General features: G+C 43.0%; 1 protein-coding gene across 1 annotated transcript in view; it reads left to right on the top strand.

Moving 5' to 3' along the window:
- RHEB (Ras homolog, mTORC1 binding) overlaps nt 1-16,587 on the top strand; it is a 43,612-nt gene that overhangs the window by 15,221 nt on the left and 11,804 nt on the right. Inside the window, exons 2-3 of the mRNA XM_079711975.1 lie at nt 7,966-8,037; nt 13,474-13,541. Of these exons, the coding sequence (XP_079568101.1) occupies nt 7,966-8,037; nt 13,474-13,541 (140 nt within the window). The remainder of the gene's footprint in view (nt 1-7,965; nt 8,038-13,473; nt 13,542-16,587) is intronic.

The following is a 16,587-nucleotide window of genomic DNA, read 5'->3' as shown; positions in this document are numbered from 1 at the left end:
CCTTATAGTAATTAAATCAGAATTACTTGAGGGTGAGGCCCAGCCAGTAGTTTTTGGAATTCCCTCTGTGTGTCCGGAGTGCAGGTAAGTTTGTGAACCAGTGTTCTAAACTTTAGAACTTGGTTTGGAGATCAGTATCACCAGGGAGCTTGGTAGAAATGGAAAATCCCACACCCCACTCCAGATCAAATAGATCAACGATCTACACTTTAATGTGGTCCCTAGGAGAACTGTTTATTCTTTAACATTAGGGAAGCCCTGCTTTAGAACACTGGTTTTCAAACTTCCAGACACGCTGGAACCACTGGAGGAGTTTGAAAAATACTGAGTGAAGCATGGGCCCCACCCTAGAAATTCTGGTATATAGGGGTTACCTGAAGTGTTACCTAGAATCTGGGTTTTGCTATTGCATCCTGTAGTATTCAAGATGTTCATTTGTCCCCCATTATTTCCTGTAAATTGGTAGTTAAATCTAGCAGTTTGGTCAGATTTAGATGGTTTCTTTCTCTTTTTCCTTCCCCAGCCTCCTTAAAATTGCTACCAGGGTAGTGGTCTGTGTTTGTATCAGGACACCCATAATATCTGGTTATTTCTCTTTTTGCGGCATTAATAGCTGCTCCTCATCATTGCTTAGATCCATTCATTCACTAGTTTAAAAAATCATGGTGGGCTTCCCTGGTGGCACAGTGGTTAAGAATACACCTAGCAATGCAGGGGACATGGGTTCGAGCCCTGATCCGGGAAGATCCCACATGCCGTGGAGCAACTAAGCCCATGCGCCACAACTACTGAGCCTGCGCTCTAGAGCCCATGAGCCACAACTACTGAAGCCCGTGTGCCTAGAGCCCGTGATTCCCCAACAAGAGAAGCCACAGCAATGAGAAGCCCACGCACCACAACAAAGAGTAGCCCCGCTCACCTCAACTAGAGAAAGCCCGTGCACAACAATGAAGACCCAACACAGCCAAAAATAAATAAATAAAACAAATTTATTTTAAAAAAATCATGGTAATTATTTGTTATGTTCTTTTGTTTACAAGGAATAGATACATATTTTCTCCAATTTATTGCATTTATTGTGCTTTTTTATTTTAATATACTTCTCACTATTAGAATTTATGTACCAAGCAATTTCTGTCTGTTTGTTTGCTGATATATCCCAGCGCCTAGAACCGTGCCTGGAACATAATAGCTGCTTAATAGCTATTTGAGAAATTAATGAATTAATCCATAGTCAGGGATTTGAAAACTCGGGATTCAGAATGGAATGAAATGTTACCAAGCTTGACACTATTAAAAGTACAGGGCTTCCCTGGTGGCGCAGTGGTTGAGAGTCCGCCTGCCGATGCAGGGGACACTGGTTCGTGCCCCAGCCTGGGAAAATCCCACATGCCGTGGAGCGGCTGGGCCCGTGAGCCATGGCCGCTGAGCCTGCGCGTCCGGAGCCTGTGCTCCGCAACGGGAGAGACCACAGCAGTGAGAGGCCCGCGTACCGCACACACACACAAAAAATACAGCCGTTGTGAGGCAGAACCGGGAGGAAAAAAGGTGTTTGGACAGGTTGGGGAACGCACCTCCTTATTTTACAAAGTGAATAGTGCAGCTCTTCTGTCTGTAACTGATGAAGCTACAAGTCCAGGTTTCAGTGCGGGTAGTGTAACCATTTAGCTCTGGGGAACTGGAGGGGAGAATAGACCACCTGCAGCTTGGTGGCTGTGTCAGCATCTGGTCCCTATGGAGGCAGACATCCCGAAGTGACAGTGTGCCTCTGGCCAGTAGTTTCTTGGAATTGTTGTTATACGTTGCATGCTTCACTGTTCTTTGATTTCTTTTGTTAAGTGAAAGAGCTGCTGCTCTTCCTTAATTGCCTCCGTAGCTTTAACCTCTGTTTTCCTGACTTTTTACTTCAAGGCTCCTCAAACCAGAGGCTACACATTTTTTGTCAGGTATTGTAGTCAGATTACTACAGGACATGCAGGTCTCATGCACCCCCATGGTTGCGTTTGATCTGGGTTAGTGGGGTAGAGCTTTAAGTGACTGCGATCATTTTCTGGAGCATGCGCTCAGCTCTGTGGTCAGTGATATAGCACCCAATGGCTGCAACACCCAGCCAAGTCTTTCTATAGCATTGAGAGCAGAAGGGGAACGTAAGTCAGGGTTGCTCCCCTGGGTTTTTAAACATATTTAATAAGTATGTCAGAGGCATGTGAACAAACCAGATGGATTGGAGTTAAACCAGTAGAGAAACAAAGAATGTGTTTAGAACTGTTTCAGGAGGAAGGTTTGGAGGAGACCAGGAGCGGAGATGGGATGTAGAGCCCAGGGGCTGGAATCGCTTCTGTGGAAAGAAGGGTGTGCTGCCCGCTTCCTCTGCGCCGTGGTGATAATTTGAAGAGGGCCAGGCAGGCGGGCTGCATTGCACAGACCAGGGGCTCCCTCCACACTTTCTGACGTGCACAGAGCCAAGGCAAAGGTGAGTGGAAGACAGCGGTGTCACAGCAGTTACCTCTGAGGTTCAGCCCCAGCTTGTAGTCATGGCTGTGTCCCAGTTCCTGGCCCATGTTGTGTGTTCTTTAAATGCTTATGATCTGAGCTGCTGGGAGGAACTGGAGGATTTGGGAACACCCTGCAGACAGGAGGAGGTAGGTGATTTAGAATGGTCACATTTGAACTTGGCACCTTAAACTTTAGGGTGCAGCACATGAGTGGGGGTTTGTTAATATTCCTGCTTGGGAGGTTTGGGTGGGGCTTAGGAATTTGCAGTTGCAGTAAGTTGCCCTGGGATGCTGCTGGAACCACACTTGGCTGCTTTGTTGGGAAAGGGACACTCAGAAAGGATTCCTAAAGACAGAGGACAGAGCGTGGAAAGGCCACAGCTTGAGAATGGTTGCCAAGCCACAGGGTTGGGGGCTTTTCTGCAGCTGAGCTCAACAGGCTCACAAAAGGCCGAAGATTAGATTAAGATCATAGAATTATCAGCCCAGAGAAAGGAAATTGACAGGTTCTGATAAAAGAGTATTGCTGGTGCACAGTGATTTATCTTGGGACTTAAACTGATAGGGAAGGAAGTGAACTGTGGTAGAGATTGGAGATTCAGGAGACTCGTAGAGCAGGGTATATCTAACTTTTTGGGCTTCAGTCTGTAGTAAGAAATACATTGTACATTGTGACCCAGTCATAAATGTTTATATAACTGAGAAGTTCCATGACGACTTTATTATTTGCAGTCCACTCTGGTGTTCCTATTTCTTTAAAAACGGTGCTGGTCCTAGCTCAGTATGTTGATTTCATGATCTGGTGGGTTACAACCCCTGGTTTGAAAACATTGCTTCCAGAGATGGTCTGGATTAGGTGATGGGAGTCAGAAGGTGAGGGCCCTGGGAAGACGCACCACCTGCTTATTCATTGGTTCGCAGGAGGTGCAGGGTTGGAGGTGGAGTCGTCTGGGTGTTTCATGTTGTGCTGAGGAGGTGGTTGCTGAAGTGTGTGGAGGTGGTTATTATTGGTGGCAAGACCCCATAAGCTTGGAAGCTGAACTGTTAGTCAGTTCGTCTGCATGGACGTCAAAGTCCCATAAGGCAAGCTTAAGGACTCAAGGTAAAAATGAAAGCAGTTCTTGGGATGGGTTGTATGCTAGGTGCATGACGTTGGTCCTGACGGACCCTTCTGCCCAACGATTTGATAGCCTAGCAGATTGAAACCTACTCCTCCCCATTTTATCCCCGTGAACAAGTGACTGTCTGCTGTTCCAGAGGATGGTGGTTTAGGGGTGGGGAGTGATATATAAGTAATTTTTTTTCTTTATGGAGAATAAGCATGAAAAGTTGTTCAAAATTAACCTGAAAAGTATTAAAACGTTTGTATAAATAGTGCCTATTTTATAACAATTGTGAAGTGTGAGAGATTCAGTTAACAACCTTGAAGGTATATCTTCTGTTGTGAAAATACTGGGTGAAAAAACTTATTGTGCTAAATTACCATTGCAAAATATATATATATGACAATGCTATTTTCACCTGGTAAAAGTTCAGAAGAATCTTTTTAAAAATAATTTTTATGACTTTTAAAACTAAGGCGGTTCTTAGTTTGGAGGGAAAATATTTGGAAGTTAATTGTGGGATATTGAGATATATTTTCAAACCTCTTATAGTACTGTTATATCATAAAACGAGTGATTTATGTCTGTGTTGATAAACTCACATCTGGGCACGTGCTGCTTTTCCATTTATTTCAGATCACTCCTATATTGCTTTCATATAACATTTCTCCAAAGAGTTGATCTGGAGTTGAGATTCTCTTCGGATTGTACAAATTAATGCACCTTTCGAGAGCATGATCATTGTTGAAACATCTTCAGGAAATAACTAGTGTTTCAGAATCTGAATTTGATAAGGACAAAAGCCAAATAAATGTATGAACTTATTATGAGGGGAAAATTTTAAAGGTGCTCAAGTAAAGAACATAATTTGCTGTAGATCAACAAAGTCTTTTGTAGCTGCTGCAAGCAAACTGCTTGCGAAACTTGACCAAAGAGCTGAATTGCTGCTTTGGAGGATGAGGATGGTAAGGACGTCTCTGAAAGCCAGAAATTACTAGAACCAGGCCTGAGAACACTATGAGCAGTGGACTTTATTTGCTAAGAATAATTATCATTTAGTGCTGACTTGTAAAGATTTCAGCACTAGTTGTCTTCTGTATAATTCTACTTTTTAATGGAAACCGTAGAAAAGCACTGTGTCAAGCCTGCAAATGTAGCCTCCCTGTCCCTTCCTAATTTAAGTAATTAATGACCTCCCTTAGGGGAGAGTCCAAGGATGAGAGACCCAAGGGAGACCTAGCTTTTCTCCAGTCCTGCTTCTGCTAATGAATAATCCCTTTTTCTGAGGACCAATCTGATTGAGAAGTCCAGCTTGCCCCCTGAGGAACTGCAGTTTTAAATCTGGTGTCCCAGTTACCCGTGAAGGTGATAGTTTGCTGTCAACCTGCATTGTGATTTGGGTTGAACTACATTGTCTGCTTTTGCCAGAATAATGACTTGTGTTTTCAGGTTAAATGTCCATTTAGCCTGTCAAATAATTTATGCCCTTTATAAAGGTACAAATGAGGAACTCTTCTTGGGATATGTGCCAATAATGGTATTTTTAAGTGCGGTCCAGGTGTTATCTATAACTCCATCTTTGCACTTTATCTCATGCTGTCTTGTTTACTGTGTGTAACTTGCCTTTGGTTGTGGCTTCTGAAATTTCACGCGATCAGTCCTGAAGCTATTCTCCCCCTGCCCTCACCCCTGCAAGTAAGGCTGTTGAGACTTCGCTGGTGCCAGTACATAATGGTTTATTACTGTCTAATCCAGTGTTTCCTACTGGTTTCCCTCCTCTTTGGGGGAACTTAGTATGTATATCACACCCTCTTTCTTTCACTATTTTTAATCCAGTTCTGCTTTTTAAAAGTTTTAAAAATCAGTTTTAATTCCTATTGTTTTTAATTCTTCAAAAGCTCTAAAGAAGTTTATTTTCTTTCTAAAATTTTTCAGTTTTGCTAACTTACAAAAGAGGGTTTTTTCCCTTGCTGCTTTCATTACAGAAAATAGCTTTGCTGTATTTTGAGCTAAATGCTCCCTTATGGGCTAGCTTATATAACATGTTTCCTTTTAACACAATCCGTTTGAAGTGTGTGGCGTTCCTGGACTACCACTGTATCCCTATGTCATAGGCAGGCCCGTGCTTGGATACCAACACAGACTACAACTGTGTTTCCTAGTCATGTGTATAAACTGACACCTTCTGTAGTATCTGAGTGTGTGAGTGTGCCCTTCGGAGGTCTGAGCCCACATGTCTACAGTGTGTTGGGCACTGCGCTGGTCTTGGTAGACTAATTAGTGAAAGAAGAGAATTTCAGATAACTTTAAGCACTAAAAAGAAATAAAACAAGGCGGCTGTGAGAGAGTGACTGTGAGGGAGCTGGCGCCACCTTCGGTGGGGCGGTCTCGGAGAAGGGACGTTTGAGCGCAGGCCAGATTAACGATGAAAGGGAGTCTGTATGTTCAGAGCTGGGGGGTGGCCGGGACAAAGGCACAAAGGCGGGCAGGAACTTGGCAGGGACAGAGGATGTGACTGGAGCCTGGGAGGGCCCGGGAGGAGGAGGGAGGGCAGCAGATGAGGTAGGGAAGGGGGCAGAGCAGGGCACCCGCGGGGAGAGCCCGGGCTTGTGGGCAGGAGCTGGCGGTTATTCTGATGGCGGTGAGGATTTTAAGCAGGGAAGTAACATTTAATTTTCAAGAGCTCTTGTAGGCTGCTTTGTAGAGAAGGATGTCAGTTGTTCGTCATTCTGGAGACGCTCTGAACGGTGCTTAGCTGCTCATGAGGAGCGGGCAGGCCTGCCAACTTGGGGCTTTTCTCGTTGTCTCCCAGCAGCCCCTACGTATAAGCTCGCGTATTAGTTAATTTGAGTGTATGGGGACTGCCTCTGGTGTGAAAACACTGTGCCCCCTGTGGACCGCACCTCTCCGTGGTCTGGAGGAGGACAGGCCCAACCCAAACCCCAGGAGTGTAAAACTCGTTTTACCAAACCTCTCTCCTTGGTTCTCGCTGCGCCTCCTTTGAGATGGAAGTTCCATGAGATACGGCGAGCATGTAGAGTGTGTGCTTAATAATGATCTGAGGACGCGGACGCGTGAGAGAAGGAAGGGTTTGGGGTGAAATTAGGGAGGGACCACTTCCTACTTCCTGCTGATAAAATCAGTCCGCCCTTCGTATTCGCCCCACATCCGGGGGTCAATATTTTCCTCGGATGGAAAATATGGTGGGTGGGGGGCAGAAAGTTCCAAAATGTAAAACTTGAATTTATTGCACGCTGGCAACTGTTTACATGGCATTTACGTTGTATTACTGGGTACTATAAGTAATCTAGAGATTTTAAAGTATGTGGGAAAATGTGCTAGGTTGTATGCAAATACTACGCCTTTTTTTTATTGTGGTATAGTTGATTTACAACGTGTTAGTTTCAGGTGTACAGCAAAGTGATTCAGTTATACATATATTATTTTTCATATTCTTTCCCATTATGGTTTATTACAGGATATTGATTGTAGTTCTCTGTGCTATACAGTGGGACCTTGTTGTTTATCTGTTTAGCAGTGTATATCTGCTAATCCCAGGCTCCTAATTTATCCCTCCCCCCAGCTTCCCCCTTTGGTAACCATAAATTTGTTTTCTGTGTCTGTGAGTCTGTTTCTGTTTTGTAAATAAGTTCATTAATACTACACCGTTTTATGTAAGGGGCTTGAGTATCCTCGGATTTTGGTGTCTGAGGGGAGGGATGGCTGTAATGTGGCCTGTGTTCTTGCAGTGTTTCTTCACAGGGTATCCTCTTCTAAAGTCCTCCAGTAGAAATTTAACAGGGGGGTGAGAACTTGGGGCTCTGGTTCTTGATTTGTTAACATATAGGCTTAACTATTACTGGTGATTTTGTGAAGTCAGAGCATTTCTTTATTGTCTTCTGTGTGCCAGACATTGTGAGGCCTTCAATACTGAATGATTGAGAGAGAATTTCTACCTTGAAGAAGTTTTAAAAACCGACTTTTATCACATACTTTCAGATTATCCTCTTTAAAAACTACTTAGTAACACTTATAACAGCCATAAGTGAAGAGCCCAAAGAAACTGATCATGCTTTATTAATTTCGAGTTCAAAATTAATAGCCATATCTCAGGGACATCAGAGGAAATTAGCTTAAACCTTGTTTAAGAGTTTGTTTACTTTTGACAAACAATGTGATATGCCTACTGGTCAGTACTGTTTGTTAATGTCACAGACATGTGTAATTCATAATAGCGTAATTGCTTAAATTCCTGTAGTATATATGGAATTTATTTCCATTTAGAGTATTTCTTGGTAAAATAGTAGAATTAAAGTTTTTTTACCTTAATATGCCAACACGTACTCAGCTATTGCTCTCTTTTATAGGGAAATCCTCATTGACGATTCAGTTTGTTGAAGGCCAATTTGTTGATTCCTACGATCCAACCATAGAAAACAGTAAGTATTGTTTTCAAGGATTTATAAACTGAGAAGCCTGCTTTTTGCCTACAAACAGCCACTGTGTATTCCTGGAGCCTTTGATTGCAGGGGGTATTCAGTTAAACCTATAGATGTCCAACTGGGGGCCCCCACTTTACACTGAATGAATTTTATTCAGTGTCTGGGTCCCACCATCTTGAAATTGTTATTCATCTGCATAGGAATCCATTTTTACATTGGAACCTCATATTAGAGATGCTGCTTTAAGAAAAGTAGAGAGCAGAATCTTTTTTTTTTTTTTTTTTCCTTCTCAACAGTAGCCCTTTTTAGGGATTCCAAGCTTAAAAAGAAAGGATGAACACACTCCAGATCCTTTGTACCTTACTCTTGTAGAAGCACTAGTCCCCCAACCCCTTCTAGTTCTAAAGACTTGAGAGGAGGCTGTGGAGAAAAGAGCTGTCCGGGATTGGAGAGAGCCCTCGCAGCATTTTCTGAGAAGTTGGCTCCAAAGCCTATTGACATTTCAGGCCATGTGCAGAAAAAAGCACCCAAGACCAGAACCAGTCACAGCCTTTACCTCGTCTAGTTTCAGTCCATGGTTTCAGAATCTTCCTGAAGGACTCTAGGACTACGACACAAGTCTTGATTCTAGGGATCATGGAAGAGAACCTGAAACACTTCCATCCAGGGAAGCTGGTCTTGTTTTGTGCTATCTTAGAACCCTAGGTAGGCCCTGGAACCAGTCTTCTTAAGTTCTGGGCACCAGGACTTACCTAGGATTTATCACGAGGAGCACATAGATTTAAACGTGGGGTTTGTCAAACCCTGATTGGCATGTTAGACATGAAGCCGACTTAATTAGGTTCATGGACTTTAACAGCTAGATTCACAGACTTCACCTGCCCAAAGCTTGCAAGAGAGACTTACTTAAGAAGAAGCTTACAACAGGGGGATGGACAAACTATGGCCTGCAGGTCACAAAGGCCCCACTGCCTTTTTGTACAGCCCATGAGCAAAGAATGGTTTTTACATTTTTAATATTTGAAAAGGAATAATGTTTGTGACATGTGAGTGTTCTGTGAATTTTAGATTTCAGCACCCTAGAGTTTTATCAGAACACGGTCCTGCTTGTTCCCTTACACTACACCGTCTATGGCTGTCTTTGCTCTACCGTGGCAGAGCTGTTGAGTAGTTGCCGCAGAGACCATATGGCCCACAAAGCCTAAAATAGTTACTGTCTGGCCCTTTTCAGGAAGAGTTTGCCAGCTTCTGGCTTAAAGTATTCAGCTGTCCTTCGTGTCCTGGTGTGCTGGCGGCAGGGAAGGAAAGCTGTTGGTTGCTAAGCTAACTCTGGGAAGAGAGTTTGAAGTAAGCCCTGCCGGTATCAGGAGGGAGGAGTGCTGACCTCACGCGGCGTTGATCTGTTAGCTGGCACGTGATGGTCTGCCGGTGCGAGGGGCAGACTCATTTTAATGCTACCTGAACAGGTTCGGTCGTCCGCCACTGCACTAAGAACAGAAGAAAGCCGTGACCTTGCCCTTAATATTTGCTGTATGTAGCAATTTTTAACTTTGTGTCCTTAAAGAGATAAGGCTCATTTGGGAATTTTAATCATAGAACAGTAGAAGATAGTTTTCGTGGTAAGCTCTGCCCATAAAAGTGGTTCTTATACTTGTGTATCTTCGTGCTATTTAAAATTGAGTTGGAAGGAGAGTCATGGTGTTGAATATAAATACATTTTCTTTAGATGTAAGAAATGGACCCAGTGAAAGTACAACTTTCTTACCTTGATAGTATCTCAAAAACAGAATGATATGACCCTACTTTGAAGGCTGTCAGCATCAACTTTAATCATGATTTTAATGTTTACCTATCTAATACTTACTGTTAAATAGTAAAGAATGAATTAACAGTATTTATTAAATCTTTAGGCAAGAGCAGAAATGACTGTCAGAGTATGAATCCCTTAAAAGTTCATGAGACATATACAGACATCACATTCCATTTACCAGGCTTCTGACCGTCAAACACAGGGCAGAAATCCTTCCTCCACCCTTTCCCCCATGATTTAGTAGAAAAACATTGTTCAGAGATAACAAGGAATGAGAAAGGGAATGGTTATCATAAACTCTTTGCTAGCAACATAAATGAATGGGTAGTTTTATGTTTTTAAAAAACACAGTACTCTGTAAATCTGAGGATTCTTTTTATACTTAACTTTATAATATAGAACAGGTTGTTTCTATCAAACATTCAGTAGTAACACGTCTCTGTGAAGTACCACTGCAAAAGCAAAAATGCTGTGACTATGTCATCTTTTAATATAGGGGTATAGGAGAATAATATCAATGAAACCATAATAATATTTTCTAGTTTGGGGAAATTTCTAGACCAAATACTGCTATGCAGATGTAGCTTTTTTATATACTGTAGTGTTAATCTCACAACTCATGCAAACTAAATTGATATGATGAAATTTAACTAATGGTGGTTTATAATTTAAAGGAAAAAATAGCAGTTCACAGTTTCTGCCATCTCAAGATAGCCCTGTTGATGAATTAATAAAGCCGCTCTCAGAAAGTTGGGGAATTCTCATTAGGAGTTTTGCAGCATTATGGAGCATTGCATGGTGGGTAGACTTCTCAGTAGGATATGAATTAGGAGTTCTCAATACACTTTAGTAATACAAATCTTACTTTGTGAATATCCAATTTTAGAAATCTCTTATTACCTTGCTTAGTAGGTGTAACTAGTAAGTGGCTATTAGTCTGCTTAGGGCAGTCTCAGGGTTTTAGGTTGGAAATTGGATTAATTTCTCCAGTGATTGAAAAAGGGAGGGAGAGAGGAAAGTGATACCAGGAGAGAGCCAGCTTTGCCTTTCTACACAAGGAGGGCGTAGGAGAATCTGTTCCTGGTTTATGGAACTGACAGACATACCTCTCATTACACTTCCCGTTTTTCTATAGTAACAAGAAGAGGCAGTTTTCCTGTGGCAGATGGAAGGTCTTCAGTTTCATTTCACTGCCATGTGTAGGAGGATTTACATCCTTTTTATATGCAACGAAATACTAAAACGTTTATTAATATCTTATTTCTTGTATGTCTCTTCCCTCACTAGCCAGTACTCCCCCAGCCTCGTTGGCTGAATTTTCGTTGTTTTTCTGACCCGGCGTCACAGGTGCCACTCTGGCTCTCTCTGAACTTGCTTTCTTGTGATCCTCACTCTCCAAAAACTTGCTGGGCTCACCACAGCCCCCAGCCTCTCCTCTCCCCTGAACTGGTATTTCGTGGGCTTTCCAACTGAACCTACCTAAACCCCGCCCCTGCTCCCGCCCCCTGTGCTGCTGCTCCAGGCTTTCCCTCTGTTGATAGATGGTAAATCCTGCATTTGCTCAGGCCACAAACTTTGGAGTCATCCTGACCTCCGTTCTCTCACACCTACTTCCAGTCAATCAGAAACTCCTTTTGGTTCTTCCTGTGCAGTGCATCCAGAATCCACCATTTCTCACACCTCCGTCTCCGCCCCTCTGGTCCAGGCCACCGTCATCCTTTGGTCACGATAGTCTGTGTAGCCACTGTACTATGGGCTCCTACTGATGTTCCTCATCCATTTTTGTCCGTTTCAATTATTCACAGCATAGCCAGTGTGATCTTTCTAAAATATAAATCAGACCAGGTTACTCCCTGCTCAAAACCCTTGGTTTTCCCGTCGCATTCGGAATAAAAGCCTGCGGTCCTCACCGTGTCCTAATAACGTCTCCTGCCTCGTCTCCAGCCGTTCTCTTGCGGGCTCAGCTGCTTTGCCTTCTCGCTTTTCCTTGCCTTTCTTTCTTCTTCACTCGCAGTTTAGGCTCTGCCTGGATGCTTCTCACAGAGAAGATACCTGACTGTGTGTATGTCTTGTTTGCCTCTCTGTCTGCTTCTTTCTCCTTTTACTGGGATGTCAGCTCACCGAGGTCAGAGACTGCAGTGTCTCGAACACCTAGAACAATGCTGGTGGTGATCATAGGCACTCAAAAAAGAGTTCTTGAATGAATGAATGTTTTGTTTCAATAATCCTTTCATAATAACTCCATTATACTTCATAACCACAACTACTTAGTTCCGATTGCAGGTTACAGGTTTGTTGCTCACCAGCATTCCTTACAGAATTTTCATCGAGTCTAAGACGCACCTTTGATCTTACCTGACTGAGGTGTCGTTGGGCATCCCAAGTTCAGAGAGGTTACAACGTGGGGGAAAAACCAATAGAATTTTTTTCTTAGAAATGATGAAAACAGTTTATATTGGGTACTCCCTATCTTGTTATATTCTAATTCAGTTTTCATCTAGTTTGACTATTTCATTAAAGTGATAATTTTCAGAAAGGGCACAAGAATGAAATAAAGTGTGGCAATTGGCTTGAGTAGTCTGGTGTGTAATTTTCACTCCCCTGATTCTAGCAGCCCTGCCCACATCAGAAAAGTATGGTGCTAGTATGAGTATCTTTGATTATTGCTTCTCTTTCAGCCACCCTTTCTCTCCCAGTGGAATTCATCATTCAGATAAGATCTCTCTCTCCTCCTTGTTAACAGTTTTCTCTCCTGATTTTCATCTGTCTCTTTTTGCTTTCTCTCTTGTGTGTGGTACAAAGTCGGCAAAAGTGGGTCCTCTCTCAGCTGTTCAAGGGATAGATTCTGTTGCCCAGCTCCAGTCAGGAGATTTGAAGACTCATTGTGAGTCAAGATGGCTGGGACGGGGTGTAAGGAAGAAATCTGTTCCATTTCGTTATCAGGGTTCCAGATGGTTACTTTTTAATATCCTGTTACTATTAATAGTTCTTTCCTCTCCATTTGTTTGAAGTCTGTCTCCTTAGAATTGTGAATTTTCCCCAAGTTGAGTCTGATTCCCCCCAGATAGGTAAAGGTTGTTGTGACAAATTGCTTGCATCTTTCAGCTAAGTGGAGATGATGGCTTCACACAGAACATGTTCTGTTGCTGTCCTCTCTCAATAAAATTGCTAATTTTCTAGGTACTAAAAGTTCTTAGCACTTCAGTTAATATCAGCTCTTCCTGCTCTGGCACCAGACTTGCTATAAATTAATGACAAGTTGTGTGCTTTTGGTTCATTCTAGAACTCAGACTTTATGTAATATATTTCACTTTTTCACAAGAGGAAAAGACTGTCCACAACTAGAGCATTCAGATCACTTTTACAAGATTCGAAGCGTTGCCTACTTTGTTTCTTTGGAAAACGTTCAAGGTTTACGCAACATTGGTTTTAGTCAGTCAGCGTTGCTTAGTTAAATAATGGAACTAGGGAACAGTCTATAAACTCAGATATTCTTTTTTGTTTTGTGGGATCTTTTTATGAGATTACTAAGGACTCTGCTTAATTGGTTGTCATTCTTTGAGCTTTCAGTGATCCAAAGTTCATGTTTTTCTAGCTAATATTTAATTCCTTTTTTACTGTAGCTTTCACAAAATTGATCACAGTAAATGGACAAGAATATCATCTTCAACTTGTAGATACAGCTGGGCAGGTAAGTGTGTCAGAATCCCATATAGCGCACCCGACAGTCCTAGCCCTGCCACTGACGCCTAAACACAAGGACACTGCCAAGAAAACCCCTCGTGATTTATGTGTGTTTGGATATTAACAGGCTGTCTACTTTGTCTTTTCTAAGATATTTACGGAAGTTTTTCAAATAATTACTTTGTTTTTCTACTGTAGAATTGTTTTAAATTATATTCATCATAACATTGTGAAGGTTTATATTTATTAAAGGTTAGTTGTTTTCTATTTTCTAAAGGTTGATTCTGTATCAGAGAATCACATTAGCCCTTTTCCTCCCTTTGTAGTATGTATCCTCCTACGTTAAGAAGAGAAGTTGATCTTTTCTAGGGGAAGGGCCTGGGAAAGGCGTAGGGCAGAAATGAGCTGGTTGTATTGGATCTATTATATGACTACAAGATTAAAGAGTGTCGGTCTGATTTGCTAGACAGTAACTGCCAAAGGTGAGTAACCCCCAAAAGAGGTATGCACAGGTTAATGTGGCAGTGATGTGGCGACTGGATCGCCAGAGGAATCGACTGGAAGCAAAGGATGAAAGAAATTAAGAGAACTTGAAGGGAGCCAAGAGAACCCTTGTGACAGCGCACCTTCCCCATTCCATGTCACCGAGTCTTGCTTTTACTGGAAACCATTTTGTTCGGCTGAATTTATTACTGTTGAGTGGAGGGTGGGGCATGTAAAGAAGCTTGGATGTCCCCTTGCATCTTATAACCGACAAAGGATCAGACTAGCAGGAGGGTGAGCGTAGGGTAGACTGGTCTGCCGTGTTAAATGGAGGCTTTTTTCTGGAACCTGGGGAAACTGGCATAGACCTAGAAAGATGTGGCCTGTATTGCAGGTTTGGAGTGAACTCCCTCTGCTTTATATTTTGAAGTGAACATAGAAGGAAAGTGTAACCGCCCTAGTGAAGCAAGAAAATAGCTGTATTGGGTCGTTTTAGCACTGGAGGAACCCTGGAGTTTCCATTCTGGAAGCTTCAAATAAAAAAAGTCAAAAATGTGTATGTCAGAGAGCTATAACGTAAGTCATTCACTCACCATCCGCGGTGGATGTGCTGGGCTTTCGTCTTCAGACCTCGTGGTGGTGTTCTTGGAGCAGAGCCATCCTAGGCTTTTACTCTGCGGGGTACCTGCCTATTGATAGAACGGGAGCCTGTTGGAACAAGGGAAATAACAGAAGTCTCCATTAGCGACTGACGACATAGAGGACGCAGCTTGTCTTAGAAGTTAGTGTACGAAGAGCCTCTGGGGTAGGACCTTGTTCTGGATTCTTAGTGTTGGTATTTTTTATAATAGTTCAGGCAGTTGTGTAATTTATTACCTAAAACAAGACACGTCTAAGAGTGAAGGGGGACACTGGTAACAGTCAGGCTGGGACAGCAGGAATAAGCTGAGAGTGTCCCAGGTGAAGAAATATGGGAGTCTGACATTATCAACATTTCGGTTTGGGGCTTCCCTGGTGGCGCAGCGGTTAAGAATCCTCCTGCTGGAAATTCCCTGGTGGCGCGGTGGTTAGGAATCCTCCTGCCAATGCAGGGGACACGGGTTCAAGCCCTGTTCCAGGAAGATCCCACACACTGCAGAGCAACTAAGCCCGTGTGCCACAACTACTGAGCTTGTGCTCTAGAGCCCGTGAGCCACAACTACTGAGCCTGCATGCCCCAACTACTGAAACCCACGCGCCTAGAGCCCGTGCGCCGCAACAAAGAGAAGCCACCACAATGAGAAGCCCGCACACTGCAATGAAGAGTAGCCCCCGCTTGCCGCAACTAGAGAAAACCCGCGCGCAGCAACGAAGACCCAACGCAGCCATAAATAAATGTATGTATGTGTGTAACAATTTTTTAAAATCCATTAAAAAAAAAAAGAATCCTCCTGCCAATGCAGGGGACACGGGTTCGATCCCTGGTCCAGGAAGATTCCACGTGTCGCAGAGCAGCTAAGCCCGTGTGCCACAACTACTGAGCCCGCGCGCCTAGAGCCCGTGCACTGCAATGAAGAATAGCCCCCGCTCGCCGCAACTAGAGAAAACCAGCATGCAGCAATGAAGATCCAACGCGGCCAAAAAAAAAAAATTTCGGTTTGCTTTTATATCTTTGTTTTGAATTTTCATTAAGCTCGTGGAAAGTAAGGGTAAGGATGCAGACTGATAAATCAGTTTCATGTGACGTAACTATAGCAATTCATTTTATAATAGGCCAGCAGGAGAATCAGTATTTCGTAGTTGTTTGGAGCGTGGGCTCTGCAGTCACACTGCCTGGATTTGAATCCTAGGTTTTCTTACTAACTCATTGACCTTGAGAAAGGTAACAAACTTTTCTGTGCCTCATACGTTTCATCTGCATAATGGTGATAACTGTGGTGCCTGCCTTCACAGGATTGTTACACGTTTTAGAGGTGATTTATAAGCTTCAAGAGAACTTGATCCTTACTTGTAGTTCTTTGATGCCACTGAGGCTAGAGCGGGGGCCTAGCATGGAAACTGAGCTGAGGTTCACAGTGTGAGTGGGAGTCGTGCAGGAATCTCTCATACTTGGAGGAGAGCTGTCCTTGAAAACATTCTCTGGAGAGAAAATTCTTTATATTGACTCTCCTTGTGAAAAGAGAACGTGTGTTCCTCAAGAGTTTCTGTTTTGGTCTAAAGCATAAATGTACACTTGGACATCACACGCCTTTAACTGTTTTAATGACAGAGTAACATAAAGAATGACCCCAAAAGGATCAGAGCTCTCAGGGAATGAGTGTACAGTGTGAGTATGCAAAGAGCATAGGTTAATTCCTGGCTCTGCTGTCTCGCTCTTTTGGGCTTTGTTACCGCTGGCTAAGAATATTTAGAGAGTTTTTGCACAAAATATCTTCAGATTTAGCTACTTTGAATAATTTGTTCTCATTGCAGCTGATAGTTCCAAAAGGCTATATTCACAGTTGGGAGACCGTAAAAGGTTATGCTGGTATTTATAATTCACGATGGTGCAGCAGGGGTGGTATTTCCCTATGCCACGGTCCTGCCCTCGT

This window comes from Hyperoodon ampullatus (assembly GCF_949752795.1).
Source record: "Hyperoodon ampullatus genome assembly, chromosome: 9".
In the NCBI taxonomy this organism is placed as follows: Eukaryota; Metazoa; Chordata; class Mammalia; order Artiodactyla; family Ziphiidae; genus Hyperoodon; species Hyperoodon ampullatus.
The sequence above is the reverse complement of the archived record's forward strand: the minus strand, read 5'-3'. Positions and strand labels throughout refer to the sequence as shown.